At 43.7% G+C, this 17362-nt stretch overlaps 1 protein-coding gene across 1 annotated transcript in view; it reads left to right on the top strand.

Annotated features, from left to right (window-relative positions):
- Positions 1 to 17362, top strand: part of LOC125917946 (SH3 domain and tetratricopeptide repeat-containing protein 2) — a 34301-nt gene continuing 16939 nt past the window's right edge. The window contains exons 1-5 of the mRNA XM_049624014.1: positions 1 to 176; positions 8759 to 8857; positions 11875 to 12002; positions 15208 to 15313; positions 16772 to 16915. Of these exons, the coding sequence (XP_049479971.1) occupies positions 125 to 176; positions 8759 to 8857; positions 11875 to 12002; positions 15208 to 15313; positions 16772 to 16915 (529 nt within the window). The 5' untranslated portion in view covers positions 1 to 124. The remainder of the gene's footprint in view (positions 177 to 8758; positions 8858 to 11874; positions 12003 to 15207; positions 15314 to 16771; positions 16916 to 17362) is intronic.

Genomic DNA, 17362 nt, shown 5'->3' with positions numbered 1-17362 from the left:
TGGGTTTTGGTCCTTCTTGTGCCAGGGAGGAGGCGGGAGGAGGGACACCGTTGGGAGGCTGTCCCCTCCCAGCTCTTCTGGCTGGTGTTCCCAGGGACTTTGACCTGGGGACGATGATGCACACATGGGTGGCTGCTTCTGTATTCCTGGGGAGCCGAGTCTGTCCTGGGGCCCAGGTGAGTCTCCTGGGGGGCCCGGGCCCGTGGCTTGGCTGAGGTGGTTGGTCCAGTGAAGGCTCAGGGATCTGCTGGGTTGGGGAAGCTGCTTTTCCCAAGACGGGGAGATGGCCGTGCTTTCTGGCTCCCTCTCCTCCGTCCCTCATTCAGTATTTGCTGTTCGGGTTTTGTGAGAAAGGAGTTGAGCCTGGGAAGCTTCTACTTTTCCTGAAGGGCGAGGCTTTGAGCTCACTCTGTGGGGAGCCAGTGCTGCTCTTGGCTTGCAGGGTGTGACTAACCCCTTCCATCCTTTCTTCCCAGGATTCCCTAGGTCAGGAAGAAACCTCAGGCAGTGAGTCTCTGGGGCCCATGCGTGGTCACAAATTTGGCCTCCGTCCCACAACCCTATTTTCATCAGGGTCGCTGTTACCTGAGAAAAACAGGCAATTTCCTGCCTCCTACCTATTACAGAGTGATATATTTTTTTAAAGTTTGTTTATTTACTTTGAGAGAGAGAGAGAACTGGGGGGAGGGGCAGAGATAGATAAAGAGAGAGAGAGAGAGAGAGAGAGAGAGAGAGAGAGAGAGATTGAGAATTCCAAGCAGGCTCTGCACTGTCATGGCAGAGCCCAATGTGGGGCTCAAATTCACAAACTCGAGCTCATGATCTGAAGAGAAATCAAGAGTCAAACACTTAACCGACTGAGCCACCCAGGTGCCCCTGATTTCTTTCTTTCTTTTTCTTTCTCTCTCTCTTTCTTTCTTTCTTTCTTTCTTTCTTTCTTTCTTTCTCATTCTTTCTTTCTCTCTCTTTCTTTCTTTCTTTCTTTCTTTCTTTCTTTCTTTCTCATTCTTTCTCTCTCTTTCTTTCTTTCTCATTCTTTCTTTCTCTTTCTTTCTTTCTTTCTTTCTTTCTTTCCCTCTTTCTTCCCCCCCCCCCCTTTCTTGGTACATCTTGAGACGATGGAGAGTTGTTGCTCTGTGAAATTGTCAAGTCATCTGAGACTTGACATTAGGTGACCAACCATCCGAGTTTGCCTGGGCCCGAGGACTTTCTCAGGATGCAGTCAGTGCTAAAAGCAGGACAGTCCCAGGCAACCAGTGTGGTTAAGTCACCCTAACACAAGCTTCTTGCTTCTTTTCAGAGCAAGGCCAAGGTGGGGCCCTGCCATCTGGGGTATGGCATTTATCAGGATGTGTGGCAGCTTTGTGGGAAGCTGGCAGAGTCAGGGAGGACTTACTTGGGAGATAAGAGAGCACCATGCCAAGGAATCATTCCTAACCCTTGTTAGGATTCCATGTCTTCCAGAAGTACCACGTGATTCCTTGGAAGGGGAGCCCAGGAGGACCCCGAGCCAAGGCAAACAAATTCCCAAATGATGCCCGTAGCACAAAAGACATGATCTTTAGCTGTGAAAACATTTTGTTTCTCCAGACTTCTAAGGTTTATAAACTGTTCGGATCCTTCCCCTAAGTCCTGCTGCCATTGTACCCCATGGGAACAGACAGTGAACAGAGTGTGGGGGCACAGGAAGGATCACTGGTCCACAAGCCAGTGATCTAGATCTGACTCAGCCTACCTTTAACTGGGCAGGCATCATCATGGTTAATCGCCTGGTCTTTGAGGCCAAAGCGTCCGGGTTCGATCTTGGTTCTTTGACTTGCCTTAGCAATTTACTCAACCTCTCTGTTTCAGTTTCCTTGTCTATAGGTTTATGATATAATTATGCATTCCCCATAGAGCTATGGTAGGGATTAAGCCTACATGTGAAACACTTAAACCGACCTGGCACACGGTTAATTAAGCACAAGAAATTAAGCACATATTAATTACATTTCTATGACCCTAACGTACCAAGCTCTCTCTCTAGGTCTTTGTTTGCTCATCTATAAGATGAGGCGTTGTAGGCTCGGCCTGCAAAGGAGCCCTAGGGAGCTCTGCTCCTGCTCTCCGACCCTCAGGTTCAGCTGGAGCAGCCCTGCCTCTGTCTGACACCCTGTCCTCAGCCCAAGATTTCAGGTACAAGAGTTCCGTGGCCCCAAACCAACCAACCAACCAACCAACCAACCGACCGACCGACCGACACTGAAGAAAGCATCCTCAGAATTCTTACGACCTTATTGGCCAGTTATTTTATTGTTTCACCTGAATTGTGGCATCAGTAAGTGGTTGGGATCCTGAATCCACTAGTTCACCAAGAGTCAACCTGCTATTTACTTTATTGAGGCTTTTCGTGCCATTTTCCAAACTGTTTTCGGTGCTTGTCGGGGACTTTCCCTAGGGAGGATGATATGGCTGTTGTAGGTCTGAGGACTGTTGATATAAACATCGCCTTTTCGGCCCCCCTTGTATCCTGGAGACATGGAACAAGGTATGCGACACATCCTGGAGCGACTCTGTAGTTCTGTGACTTTGGGCGAGTCTCTTACACGCTTCAAACCTTAGTTTCCTATCTGTAACCTGGATCTAATGGTACTATCTATCATATGGAATTTTTGGTGAGGATTAAATCAGGTAACTCATCTCATGGGTTAAGTACAGGGGCTGGGTTCTGATAACCCCTCAGTAATTGTGGGCTGTTTTCTTGCTCACTAGAAAAGACTATTCCCACAACCCTTTTCCCTAACTCCTGGCTCCACAGTGGTCCTGTTTCTGGCTGCTTCTGCCATTACAGCTGTTTAAGGGGGAGCAAAGAGCAAGGGCCAACAGTCCTCAGGGTGAGGGAGGCAGGAAAGGAGAAGGCTCTTGGTAGCACTGAGCTCTGGACCGATGCCTCGCCGGCTTGCTGGGGTGTCACACAGTGAGGAGTGTTGGCTCTGGCGACCCCAGGTGATATGTATTCTCACACATGGGCTCCGCCTGAAGCGTCTGTTCCCTGTGACGTTTCTCATTTCCTCACAAAGATCTCCCGATTGCACATGCTGGTTCTGGTCAATTGCCGTCTTGTCTGACTTCCTGGACCCTTGGGTATTCTTGCCACAGTTTAATAAATTATAGTTGCTCCCTTAGGAGCCCAGAGCAAGTCATGTCAAAGTTCATCAATCTAAAAGCTTCTAGCACTGCCCCCTTATCTTCAACACATTCTTGAAGAAATTTGGCAGCCTTACACTCTGAAACGGAGGATGTGAGAGAGAACATTTGCCTACGTTGATCATTGGTGGTTTTAACTTTCAACATTTTTGGTAGACGTGAATCATGAGTATAATAATAGGAAATTGAGGGAGAATGCTGCCAATAGTAAATGATGCTTCGTATTTGAACTTTAAAAAGCTTGTGGGGCATTTCGAACTTACTCATAATAGAGAATATCGGAACAATAAACCGTCTAGCTTTAGCATGTTTTGAACATTATACCGTATTAGCTTCAGAATATCTTTATTTTATTCTCTTACTTAAAAAAGAAAACGTTGCAGACACAAGTAGGGTCCCCTGGTAGTTCTCTCCTAGTCGCATTTCCCTCCCCCCCTCTCTCCCTAAAGTTAATTACTTTCATTAATTCAGCGGTTTCGTGCTTTTAGTACATGTCCATGTACCTGTAATCGTTGCAAAGAATTTCTTCTGCAGATTTTGATACTTAAACAAGATGATAGCATCGTGCAACTTCTTTTTTCCCCTCTTCGTCAACATTAGGATTAGAGATATGTCTGTGGAGATAGATGTAGCTGTAGTTCTAATTTGACACTTGCCCCAACCAGGACAGACTAGGCTTCCATCATAAAGACTTCTGGTGCTGTGACTGTCAGGTCAAAGAAGGAAAAAGTACGTAGGTGGGGGGAAGAAAGCACGCAGGGCAACATTTGGTTCTTAAAGTCGGGGTGGTGGGTAAGAGCAAGGAGCAGAGACGTAAGTGCAGATGCTTTTGTCCAGCAAGTTTCTGGAAGGGAGATGCTTCCAGATTAGAGACTTCAGAGCCCTGAATTCCCAGTTAGGGTTAAGGTAATGGTGGCAGCGAGGTCCGACCCCAGTGATCTGGATGGCCTCTGACTCTGCGGCTAACTCGCTATGTGACCTTGGTAAAATCACTGCTCCTCTTTGGGCCTTAGGTTCTCCACGGTAAAATGAGGAGTAGAACTACATCATCTCTCAGATCCCTCTATCTATTCGTTTTTCTATAATGATTGTCTCTCCCTTAGTTTTATCCTTCGTATTCAATTCGTCAAGATGCTTTCTCTTTCCTTACTTGAAAATACCACGTGATTCACTGTATTCCTTCACTTCTCATTTGCCAAGATCACAGTCCACAGTCTCACGCTTTATGTTCCCTATTGCCATTCAAGCTGGCCTCCCCGCCTTTTGCCTTTTCTTCTCCCTGTCCTTCTTGTGCTACCCCCCAAGGTAGAGTTTCCAATATTGTTTTGCCATCCCCAGGCTCAAGATTCCCTTCATGGCTCCTTATTGCTCGCTGTTTCTATTCTACATTTCTCTCCCTCTCCTACCTTTACCATATCTATCAATTTTAGCCCCATGATCACTGACTTCTCTGATATGTAAAGACTGGTTTTTGCTCTCTCATGTGTATGCAAAGCTCATTCCCCCTTATCCTACTGATCTCTTTGCTGATAGCCTTGCTCCCCCCCACCCACCCCAATAAACCTAACAAGAGAATGAAAAAGAAACTGCAGACTTGGAAATAATACGTGAAAACCATGTATCTGATACTTGTATCCAGAACATAAAAAAAACCCTTTTATAACTCAGTGATAAGAAGGTAAATAACCTAATTAAATGGAGCAAAAAGTTTATAAAGATACTTTCATTCAGAAAATATATGGATGGTTGGGAACGCAAACTGGTGCAGCTACTCTAGAAAACAGTAGGGAGGTTCCTCAAAAAACTAAAAAGAGAACTACCCTACGACCCAACAATTGCACTACTAGGCATTTATCCAAGGGATACAGGTGTGCTGTTTCAAAGGGACACATGCACCCCCATGTTTATAGCAGCCCTCTCAACAATAGCCAAAATATGGAAAGAGCCCAAATGTCCATCGATGGATGAATGGATAAAGAAGATATGGTGTATATATACATACAATGGAGTATTACTTGGCAATCAAAAAGAATGAAATCTTGGGTGGGAAGGAGGGGACAGTGGGTGATGGGTACTGAGGAGGGCACATTTTGGGATGAGCACTGGGTGCTGTATGGAAACCAATTTGACAATAAACTTCATATATTGAAAAAAAAAGAGAATGAAATCTTGCCATCTGCAACTACGTGGATAGAACTGGAGGGCATTACGCTAAGTGAAATTAGTTGGAGAAAGACAAAAATCATATGACTTCACTCATGTGAGGACTTTAAGAGACAAAACAGATGAACATAAGGAAAGGGAAACAAAAATAATATAAAAACAAGGAGGGGTACAAAACAGAAGAGACTCATAAATATGGAGAACAAACTGAGGGTTACTGGAAGGGTTGTGGGAAGGGGGATGGGCTAAATGGGTAAGGGGCACTAAGGAATCTACTCCTGAAATTATTGTTGCACTATACGCTAACTAACTTGGATGTAAATTTTAAAAAATAAGATTAAAAAAATTGTTTGAAGCAAAAAAAAAATAAATAAAAAAAATAAAATCATGAATGGGGGAAAAAAGAAAAAGAAAATATATGGATGGCAAATAAGAACATAAAAATGTTCAACACCATTAGTTATTGAGGAAATGTAAATTGAAACAATGAGATAAAACTGCACACCTATGGAAAGGCTAAATTTAAAAAGAAGATAATATCAAATGTTGGTGAGGGTATGGAGGAACTGGAACTCTCTCACACTGCTGATAGGAATGCAAAATGGTGGCCATGAACTTACTCCTTCGAGATGGACTTACCTCACAGGCATTCATCATCCTTAGGCTGTTGTTTCTTTTCATGCAGTCTTACAATCAGGACAAAGCTTGCTGGAACCAGGTATAATGAGTAAATTTGACAATGTGGGGATGCTGGTGGTCAGTGAAGAACAAATTCCCATAGAGGGGCAACAACCACTGGGCTCCAGCTGACTGCTGTCACATGAGGGCCCTGAGCTACAGATCTTCCAGTTTTCAAAGCGAAGCCAAGCATCTAGGCTATGTAGAATATCCCAGTTTCTTTTTTTTTTTTTCAACGATCAATATATGTTTTACTTTATTTTATTTTTATTTATTTTTTTACACAATTTGTTGTCCAATTGGTTTCCATACAACACCCAGTGCTCATCCCAACAGGTGCCCTCCTCAATGCCCATCACCCACTTTCCCCTCTCCCCACCCCACCCCCCCATCCACCCTCAGTTTGTTCTCAGTATTTAAGAGTCTCTTATGGTTTGCCTCCTTCCCTCTCTGAGAGTATCCCAGTTTCTAAATGATGTCAAGGAATTCAAATTTAAACTTTAAAAAATTCACTGTTCTGGGGGTTGGGAGGAGGAAAAGAAAAGAGACGACCAAAAAAAGAACAAAAAAAGAAAAAAAGATGCTTGTGGGTTTGTTATAGCCTCTGGCCTCTAGTCAATCAGTTTTCAGCGTCTCAGAGTAGGGAAGCAGGCCACCACTCCAAGTGTTTTCCTGGGACCAGCAGGAGCTCCACTAGGGAGCACATTAGACAGGCAGAACCGTAGGCTTTCAACCTAGTTGAGACAGAATCTAAATTTTATCAATATCCCCAGGCAATTCATACACACATTCAAGTTTGAGAAGCACCAGTCTAGGTGTATGGTTCCCAACACTGGGCCCAATTAGAATCACTTGGAGAATTTAAAAGAATGTCTATGACTGGGCTGCACTAGGAAGCAAGTAAGTCAGCATTTCTGGAGATGTGGCCTAGGCACTGCTATTTTTAAAAACCCATCTGAGTGATTCAAGTGGGCAGTCAGAGTTGAGAAACACTAACTTAGATCAGTCTGACATTTATGAGTGGCAAAGTGAAGCCTCAGAAAATGGATGGGTGAAATGTCTTGCCCAAGGTCATTAGCTAGGGTGTGGGAGAATCTGATTTGTGCTCAACCTCTTATCTCACGATTCCCAAGCCTGTGGCTTTTTGCTACCGTTGCCTTTGGTTCCTGGGAGCAGAACCACAAAATAATCCTGTTCAACGATAGCTTGATAGCTCATGACTGCCAGCCTTCCAGCTAAGTTGCTTTCAGCACTGAATGCCTAACGAGATGGACTGGATGAAAGGCTGTGAGCTGACGGGCCCCTCCTTCTGCCTATTCAAACCCGAATCCATTTCATTCTCCCTATACATCACCCCCAAATGTGCTAACTGCTCCTGCTATGAAGAAATGGAAGGCCCTCCACCTGGGCCTCAAAATCTTGCTGCATAGGCATGGAGAGGAGGCCAAGACCCCTGGCAGCAGTGTGAGAATCTGGGTTCGGCACCAATCAGCAGTGAGTGGATGGAGTGTGATTGCTGGTCCCTTATCACTCTTGGGCTGCATCAGTAGAAGAACAGGTCCAGAATGGGAAGCTGGTAGGTCTCCTTGAGTCTGACCTAGCACAGTTTTACAGTTGAAGAAACTGGGAGAATTAACCTTGTGCCTCCCACAGAGTGGTTGAGCCAAGATTCCTAACCCCTCTTTCCAGGAGAAGGTAGTGCTCATAATATGCTGATCCCATGGGATAGTCCTTGAGCAGTTTCGTGGTCAAAGGAACAGAGTAACCACACAAGTAATGTGTCAATGAGTTCTCTTGTATTTTCGGGATACCACGAAGGAGGCCCACATTTCCCAGTGATACTTGTGAAATGTCCTTCTATTCTTTTATAACCATTGCCCCATGCTTTATGGCTGTATTCGCTTCTCTTTTCAACTCTCTGCCATCAAAATAGCCTCCTTCCTAACCCTAGCCTATGCCATGACCCTCTTTCTTCTCCTTTCACTCCAATTCTACAGCTGCGAAGATAGGAACATTTTGGAGATCTCATACAAGACTCTAGTGGGCAGTCTGGGGACCATCGTACATTTCAGGTCCATGACAACCATGCATGCTTCAGTCATCTCCCTAATGACACCACTCTGTCTTGCTCTGCTCTAACACTTCTGTGATCCACCCATGGACCTCAGATCTATAATGACCTTGAAGGCTCAACACAGAATGAGCATCTTCAGGGTACTCAGCCAGGGGACCCAGTCTGACGTGTGAGCACGAATCTGTTCTGTTTGTTTATTTAAAAAAAGTTTTTTTAAATGTTTATTTATTTTTGAGGCAGAGAGAGACAGAGCATGAGCAGGGGAGGGTCAGAGAGAGAGAGGGAGACACAGAATCTGAAGCAGGCTCCAGGCTCCGAGCTGTCAGCACAGAGCCCGACACGGGGCTCGAACTCACAGACCATGAGGTCATGACCTGAGCCGAAGTTGGAAGCTCAACCGACTGAGCCACCCAGGCGCCCTTGTTTATTTTAAATAAAACAGGGGCACCCAGGCGACTGCAGGATTGAGGGAGCATGTGTGACAGGTCTTTGATAACAGTTGAGTACTAAATAATTACAAGGTAATGGTGCAAGCAGTGAGAATTCTTCCATGCCACCAGCCCTGGAGAAAAAAATTGTCACTTGACAAGGACTTACAGTCCATGCTTCTATCTTGCTTACACCCACACAAATGATCTTTCACTTGCTCTCCTCCAGGTAAAGAAACTCCTTCCAAGGATCCAACCATATCGAGTGAGGTTATAACCTCATCTGAAGACAAGGAAAAATGTTTCCTGTCACAGAATATGACTCCAGGTATGTAAACCCTAAAGAGAAGCCCTATTTGTTGAAACAAATATTATCCATGTCGAATACCACAGTAACCTCCTTATGTCTCCCATCTGCAAGCTCCCTTCCTCTTATCCTTTCTAGGCACCACCACAAAATGCATCGTTGTGGGCATGGGCTTGACTATGACATTCACTTGCTCACAAATCTTCCGGTGCTCTCTCCATTGCCTGCAGGATTAAGTTAAAGCTTCTCAGACTGACACTCAAAGCTCTTCATGATCCAGCACGTATTAGGAGCTCCATATATGTTTGCTATACTAAAGAAAGTATATTATCATCAGGGACCTTTTTTGAGGGCAAATCGTGTGTCAAGCATGTGCTAAGTGATCGCGTCTCATTCTCACGTGCTCACCTCTAGGAGGTGCCGCCAAACTCCCCATTGCAAAGGTGGCAGAGTCCCAGAGAGAAAGGCAACTTCCCCACCACTGCAAAGCTAGTAGGTGACGAGAAAAGCAATCAAACCTGGGTCCTTGTTCATAACCACCATGCTTCACTGCCACTCCAAGCATGTGCTCCTGTCTGGCATACAAGTGTTAGATTTGCGAAAAAGATTTGCATTATGAATGTTACAAGCGACATGAACTAGGTAAATGGATATTGCTTACTTGTCATTACGGGTTCTTTATTTTTATTATTATTTTTTCAATTCTGTCCAGCTGCTGGGCTGATGATGAGAAAAACCTTGCCCTTTCTTGTTCTTGTGTCAGTCTGCTTATTTGTCTGTCAGCTTGGGCCATCCTGGAAAAAAAGGTAACTTGCCATCTGTTGTTTCCTGAAGGCAGTGGAGTCAGCATTTTGCCTTCTCGATGCATGAAGGCCAATGAACAGAGGGTACGTGTAGGTGAAATTTATCCAACCGGGGCTGGTCTCTTCCATCTTTCAGTGTTTTCCTCCATGACGCTGTTTCCAGGAAAGTCACGGAGTGAGAAGGGGACACTTTACTCCAGCTGCCAATCTCTCCTTTATGCAGAAGAGGCGTAGACAAAATCAATCAGATACATTAGCATGATTAAACGACCAGTTTTCAGAAAGATTTTTAAAAAATGACAAAATGCACTTCACACTAACGCTGGAGTGAACTTGATCTATTCCCCAGTCTGGTCATGCTGAGGGCACTGTAGGATCCCAGACAGGAGGCTCTCACGGATGGCTCTCACCTGTTGGGATCTCAAAAGCAGTTTGCTTATTTAAATCCGGTCTTTTGAGTGACACATCCACGGATCCATATGCAGGGCAAGGAGATCCCCACTGAAAGGACTGTCATTCGTTCGGGGCTATTGCAAGAGATTCTGGAAGGGAGTTTGGGTCAGGCTTTGGAAGGACAGGAGCGATGGGCTTGGCAAAAAGGCATCCCAGAATCAGTCAGAGTCAAGGTTGATTACAGGTGTGACAAGATGAGAGCAGAGAGATCAGGAATTGCTGTAGCACTGGGGTGGGGGTGGGAAGTTTGTGAGGGTCAAGAGCCAGCGTTTAAGGTGTTAAGTGAGTATTTGCTATGTTGGAGGCCCTGAACAAAAAGCTTTATATGCATAATCTCATTTGTAAGCCTCTTAAAAGCTGTGTGAGATAGGTTATTCGACAAGTCATTTTGCTAGTGAGAAAAGTCAAGTGTAGAGAGGTAATTAACTGTTGGGCATGGCAGTTAGCCAGCGCGGAGCCCAGCCTTGAGCCCAGGTTGTGTGACTCCGCCTCCCTGGGCTTCGCCTCCTGCTTCCTCCGAGAGGTCAGCGCGCTGATCAGTGAGGCTCCCAGAAGACTGGATCCGCTCGGCTGCTGAAGATGGACGGCTTGGATGAGATTAGATCGCAGGCCAGGGAGGAACGGAGTGGAACACACATCCACCCGCAGTTCATACCAATGTCAGGTCAGTTGGGCGTGTCCTGTTGGAGCCAATCGGCAGCCACAACATTTTCAGGACTTCTAGTTTAAAAATGGGCCTCTTACAGGTAGGATTCCAGGCTGCCTTGTGTTACCCAGGTCAGCATGAAAGGGGCCGTCTTTAAAGTGCTCAGGGATTTGCAAAGTCCCTGCAAGTTAGGATTAGAAGAGAGACCTCCATGGTTATGCAGTCCAATGCCTTTTTGGCTCCTTGCGTTTGCTAATTATTAACAAGATGGCTACTTATTGTCTAAAGAAGGCATGTGGCAAAGTTCGGTTATAAGATGCACCTCCTCAGCATGACCTTTCCTCACAACACTATTCAAAGGCATACCTCAGCCTCCAAGTGCTTGGTCCCTCTGTCTGTTCGCCTGATTGCATTTAGTTTGTAGCACTTTTCTCCCTCCGAAATTATTGTGTTCACCGAATGGGTTACTTGCCTAGAATACAAGCTCTGTGAGAACAGGGACCGTGTCTATTTTGTTCCTGTGATACCCCAGTGCCTGAAGCAGCCTCTGCTCACAATAGTGGTTGAATAAATGTGCATTTTGAAGAAATTAAAGGTAGACTTTAATACATTACCAGTTACCCTGACAAACATTAATAGAAACATTATTAGAAAGAAATGGTTTAGAGAAAAACGTATGGTGTATGCATAGCATATAAAGTACATAATATCTATGACATATCATACATTTGACATATTAATACATTTCCCTATGAATGGATAAGTTGGTATTTGTTCAAAACTTTCACAAATCATTCACAGGAGGCAATATATGTCTACCTGTTTGTATCGGCATTCAGTGCCAGGCAGCGTAGAAATATACCTTGTTCAAAGCAGGAATAACCAACAGCAACTCCTCGGATTCCAGAACATGCTGGGGCTTCAGCCTTTTCTTTTTCTTTTCTGCCTTGGGGGACATTTTTCAAAAGGTGCTCAGAAGATTGTTAGGTAGTTAGGAGTACTTGTAATCTCTAATTAATGAGGATATCAATTTAAGGTTTAGGTGTGGGAAGCATTGGGCCTCATCTAATTCTTTCTTCCCTTTTATTGCATTTCCAGCCTGACCTGATTGCATTTCTCTCTCTCTTCTCTTTAAGATCTGACCCTCTCCTTCAGTGTGAAGAGCCGCTCCAGGAGGTGTGTAAACGGCCCCCTGCAGGAAGCAGCCAGGAGGCGGCTCTGGGCGCTGGAGAATGAGGACCAGGAGGTGCGTGCACTGTTTAAGGTGAGCTTGGATGGAGGGGTGTGATTCTGAGCCTGCCTTGTGTTCGTCCGGCCGCTGCAAGGTTCACCAGCACCTGGGACAGTGCCGGGAACAAAGTAGGCCCTCAAGAACAGGGCTGACTGAAGGAAACAATGAATGAAAATGTACATATTTTCTGCCCAACAAGAATAGGCAGCACTCCGAAGCTGGCGAGGAGTTGCAGAGTCAGAGAAAACGGTTTCAAATCTGCCACTGTTATTTGTTTGACCTTCCACAAGTTACTTACCTGTGTAGGATGGGAATCGTTATGATATCTATCAAGTATACTTTAAAAAAAAAATGAAATTAATTTTTTTGATTGGAATTTTATTGTTTTTTATTGTGATAAAATATGCATAACATAAACTCTCAACTTTAATTATTTTCAGTGTGTAATTTGGTGACATTAAGTGCACTCACATTGTTATGCAACCATCATCACTGTTCATTCTAGAACTTTTCCATCATCCCAAATGGAAGCTCTGTACCTACTAAACAATAACTCTCCTCTGTCCCCTTTCCTCAACACTGGTAACCAATAAGTATGTATTTTTTTAAATTACCAAAATTGCCAATCAAAAATTAGTAACTATACATTTTAGAATGGGAGGGAAAAAGGCATTGAAGTAAAAAACCAATTCGTCCTCTTTCATAGTGGGTAGCTAGTATCTTCAGTTGTTACACCAAGGAAGAAGGGTATGGCCAAATTATTTACAGCTTAGGAGGGACTTACTAGGAGAGCCAAAGTCAGAAATGGTTAAAAATTGTTGCAACTAGAGGTGGGATAGAGAGAATATTACCTTATGTAATAAACTAATATGTTCTTGTTATTTTTACAGTCCCTGAATTAATTTGATACAAATTATAAAGGGAAATGTGTTCTATTAATCTGTCACGTATAAAAAAAAAAAAGAAAAAAAGTGTTTGGTTTGTTGGGAGGAGTCAGTGAGTCAGTATCTGTAGAGAGCTTGGCTTTGCTTGGGTGGTGGTATATACTCCATAAATAGTAGACAAATTATAAATAGTAGTGTTTTTTTTTTTTTTTTTTTTAATTTCCAGAATTCAGAAACTTGGAGGCACGAGCTGCTAACTGGCACCATAGTTTTTTTAAAATTTGAGTCACTCTCGGCGTGGGCAAGAGCTGGGTTTGATTGAGCCAGGTGGTCTGCTGGGTTGAGGATTGAGCCAGGCAAACTTGTGTGCCAGAACTGAGACCTGGAGTCAGCTGGATCTCAGCTCCAGCCAAGGTGCCATGGCACACACACAGGTGACCATGGGCAGATTGCTTAACCTGGCAATCAAGAAGTGCCTGGCCCTTCTTGACGTGGAGAGGACCATTTTCTATTAAACCTGAGGTGCCATTTGATTATAAAACGCACCAACATCTTATATACCTCAAAGGAAAGAAAAGAAATACTGCCAATTAAGTATGATGCCGTGCTTCCTTCTCTCTTGTTTCAGAAATGGTCAAATGTGGGAAAAGTGCATCTTAGAATGTATTCAGTAGTGTAATCGTACTCTTTTCACAGGGTTATTGGGAGTAAATGAGGCAATGTTCATAAAGATCTTTGTGAGGTGCCTGACAATTGATGAATCTCCCAGAAATCAATTTTTATCTAGAGCCCGTTCTCTGAGCAACAGGATCGACATCCAAGGATCTGGGGACTCCTGGGGCCTGGTATGGGAGAACCCCAGCGTTTTGACTTTGTTGACCTGAGGGCTCTTTCTCTCTCCTGTCCTCTTCTCTTCTATCCACAGGGTAGATATCCTCTCTTTCTATCCTCTTCTTTCCACAGGGTTCTCCCAGAACAGTATTCCGGGGGTTGATCTTTGATGGCAGGACCTGGCTTGGGGGAGAAAGGATGTTCTGGCCATCAGTCCTTATAGTCAACTGTAGAAGCTTGGACAAGAAACAGAAAAAAGATTTTAAGGGAAAACCAAGTCTGCATAGTGGTTCAGGCCTGTTTTCTCAGTTATTGAAAAAAACTGGGGTAGGGGAGCATGCAAACTGGCCTAGCACAGCCTTTCTGGAGGGCAGTTTGGCTCCCGCATTTTAAGATTGAAAACATGAATGTCTGCATTCCCAAATGCACATCTCAGAATAACTTGCATCAAGACTATCAAAGATGTGTACAAAGATTTAACTCTAGGATGTTTATCACGGTACTGTTTAGGATGGTAAGAAAATGAAAACAACTCAAATGTCTAACCATAAGGCAATGTTAAGAATTAATTATATTAATGTAGCAATGACATATGTAACCATTAAGAAGAATGCAGATTATTTAATGACAAGGGAGCTGGTTCACAAAATATTATTTAGTTACAAAAGATTACAAAACAACTTACATAATGTAGTTCTACTTATATAAAAATAGTTACTTCCAGGGGCGCCTGGGTGGCTCAGTCGGTTAAGCGTCCGACTTCGGCTCAGGTCACGATCTCGCAGTATGTGAGTTCGAGCCCCGCATCGGGCTCTGTGCTGACTGCTCAGAGCCTGGGGCCTGTTTCAGATTCTGTGTCTCCCTCTCTCTCTGACCCTCCCCCATTCGTGCTCTGTCTCTCTCTGTCTCAAAAATAAATAAACGTTAAAAAAAAAAATTAAAAAAAAAATAGTTACTTCCAAACTCATGGAGAGGAAAAAGGATTCAGAGTTAATACGCAAGGGTGTTAACATCGATGATCTCTAGGAGGGGGGATTGTGGATGATTTTTGTTTCTGTGTAATTTGGTTTTTCTGTCAGCTTTATGAAAATACTCATTAGACATAGATTCACAATCAAAGTTTCTTTCAAGGTGCCTTCTATTATCTATCCTTCCCCTTCCCTTATACACCTTTTTTTTTTTTTTTAACACAAAAGGTATTCTTTGCACTTTGCTTTCTTTCTGTTGTGGCTGTTGTTCCATCTAGCAGCGTATATTTGGAGCTGTGTCAGAGCACCAAGAATTTCCTCATTCTTTTTTATGGCTGAGTAATATCATAATATTCCATTGCGTGGATGAATCATAATTCACCAGTCTCCTATTGATGGACATTTAGGTTGTTTCCTTTTTTTTTTTTTTTTTTTGGTGATATAAAAACAAATCAATGCCACAATCAAGAAATTCATATGAAGCATTTTGCGTGTCTATGAGATCATTAACAAGACGCTGTCACCCCAGGTCTTCTCACTGTTCTCTTTACCCAGGACCTCTCAGCCAGGTTGGTGGGTATCCAGTCCCAGAAGGCTCAGTTCCTCATCACCTTCAAGACCATGGAGGAAATCTGGAAGTTTTCCACCTACTTGAACTTAGGTATGATGTGGAGCAAGCAGCTGGAGGATGTAACTACATCAAAGTTCAGCCAATATGTAAGGCTTGACATTGGGGAATTGGCCCAGCTCTGATAACTGAAAGAGGTAGAGCCCTAACGTGGGTGGTTAACTTTTGAAATGTCACAAACTACCTGGAACTAAATCTAAAGCAAATATTGACTACTACCCTCAAATGCTATGTGCCACATTTCTTCGATTTCAGGAAGAGACTACTTTCTCAGATAATCAATCAACTGGCAGGAAGTTCTTAGTGATCTACTAAATTCAAAGGACTGGGAGAGATACAGATTGATGGTTTTGAAAAAAAAGGAAACCAGTCTTCAGTAAGATCAGAGTAGCTGCTCAGAATAGTAAAGCTCTGGATACTGTAGCCCATGTTTTTGGAAAAGGGTCAAAGAAAGGGATGGGAAGTTATCTGCTAAAGGGGACTCAGATTGCAGGGTTTTCTAGGAAATGACCTTGTGGAGGGAGGGAGGGGTCAAGATCACTCTTGGCTAGAAGGTATAGCTTCTCTTGTAGTCATGGCGACTTTCTGTTCTCCATACTGTGCATCTCCTGTGACCATTTAGAGACCCACCTCCAGTTTAAGGTGTACTCCATGGACCAGCAACATTGGCCTCATGTAGAGCTTGTTAGAAAAGTGGAATCCCAGCACCCATCCCAGACCAACTGGCCCAGCATCTGTATTTTAATATGATCCCCAGGTGCTTTATGTGCAATTAAAGTACAAGATGCACAATTATAGAAAACACACGAGGCCTAAGCAGGTATAATGGAGAGTCAGAATGGAAAAAAACAGGTTTTTGCATCTTAAGAAAGAGGCAGTCTCAAAGAGAAGCAAAATTTTAACATAAGTCATTCACATTTATAGGCGTGTGTGAATTATTACCCATAGTTGCAATTTGCAGAGTTTCCAGTCTGGTTTTAACAAGGGAGACCATACTGAGCATGACTGATGGAGAGGGTCAGAGAGGGGATGTTAAAGAAAATCCTGACTCATTTGTGGGTCATGGGCAGCCCATCAGCCACTGCATCATCTGGGACATAGAAATTTGAAACTCAAGTCAGGAAAACTTGAAGGGGTGGGGGGTGACCAGGACCTCCCAGGGTCCAAATTATGATCTTGGAGATTGCTCCATGGATGTATTAGAAAAAGGTAATTAGGTTTGGTCAGCTCATTGCACATTCAAAACGTGTTGGAAATGGTAAATATCCTTTAAAAATGACTTGTATTTCCCAACAGATGCTGAGAAGAATCAGTTCACTCTAGAAATTTTCTAGCTACCTCTCTATGCTCTTCTAATGCCAGTTAAATGGGGTCAGGTTGAGGATGGAAGTCCAAGAAGGAACTTCCAAAAGGAGCTTTCTCAACCTTTCCTGGGCTCAGCTAATGGCAGAAATCACGTTGTCCAGGAATCTTGTTGGCTTGATTTCTTAGGCTATGTATCTGCATGTCTGGAACATCTCCTCTTTGACCATAAGTACTGGCTCAACTGCAGATTGGTGGAAGATACAGAGATCCAAGTTTCCGTGGATGAGAAACACCTGGAAACAATATACCTGGGACTTCTGATACAGGAAGGTGAGCTTGGAGTGGGGTGGAATGGGCTTTTATGTGGATATTTATTATCAGCGTCCCTGAAGTAATTAGGATACACGGAGAGGCAAAAATCATTCAAAGGTGAGAATATTCATAAAGAACCCACCTGTTATATTACTCCAAACATATCTCTTGGTTTGACACTGACATCCCACGAACAGCTATATTTGTCAGTCTCACTGATTTTCTGGTGTTAGAACCACTTGGGGAATTTTTAGAAGACGCCCATGCCAGGGCTCCACCAGGGCCAATTAAATCTCCAGAGATAGGAGCCAGGCTTTGGTATTTTTTGAAAGTTGCCCAGACAATACTAATGTGCATCCGAGAGTAAGAATCCCTTTTTAAAATATATATGATTGGATTGTGAAATAAAATTGCAGATCTTACAAACCCCGCAAGATTTTATGAAATTGAGGAAAATGGTGTCAG

This window comes from Panthera uncia, unplaced genomic scaffold (assembly GCF_023721935.1).
Source record: "Panthera uncia isolate 11264 unplaced genomic scaffold, Puncia_PCG_1.0 HiC_scaffold_325, whole genome shotgun sequence".
NCBI lineage: Eukaryota > Metazoa > Chordata > Mammalia > Carnivora > Felidae > Panthera > Panthera uncia.
The sequence above is the reverse complement of the archived record's forward strand: the minus strand, read 5'-3'. Positions and strand labels throughout refer to the sequence as shown.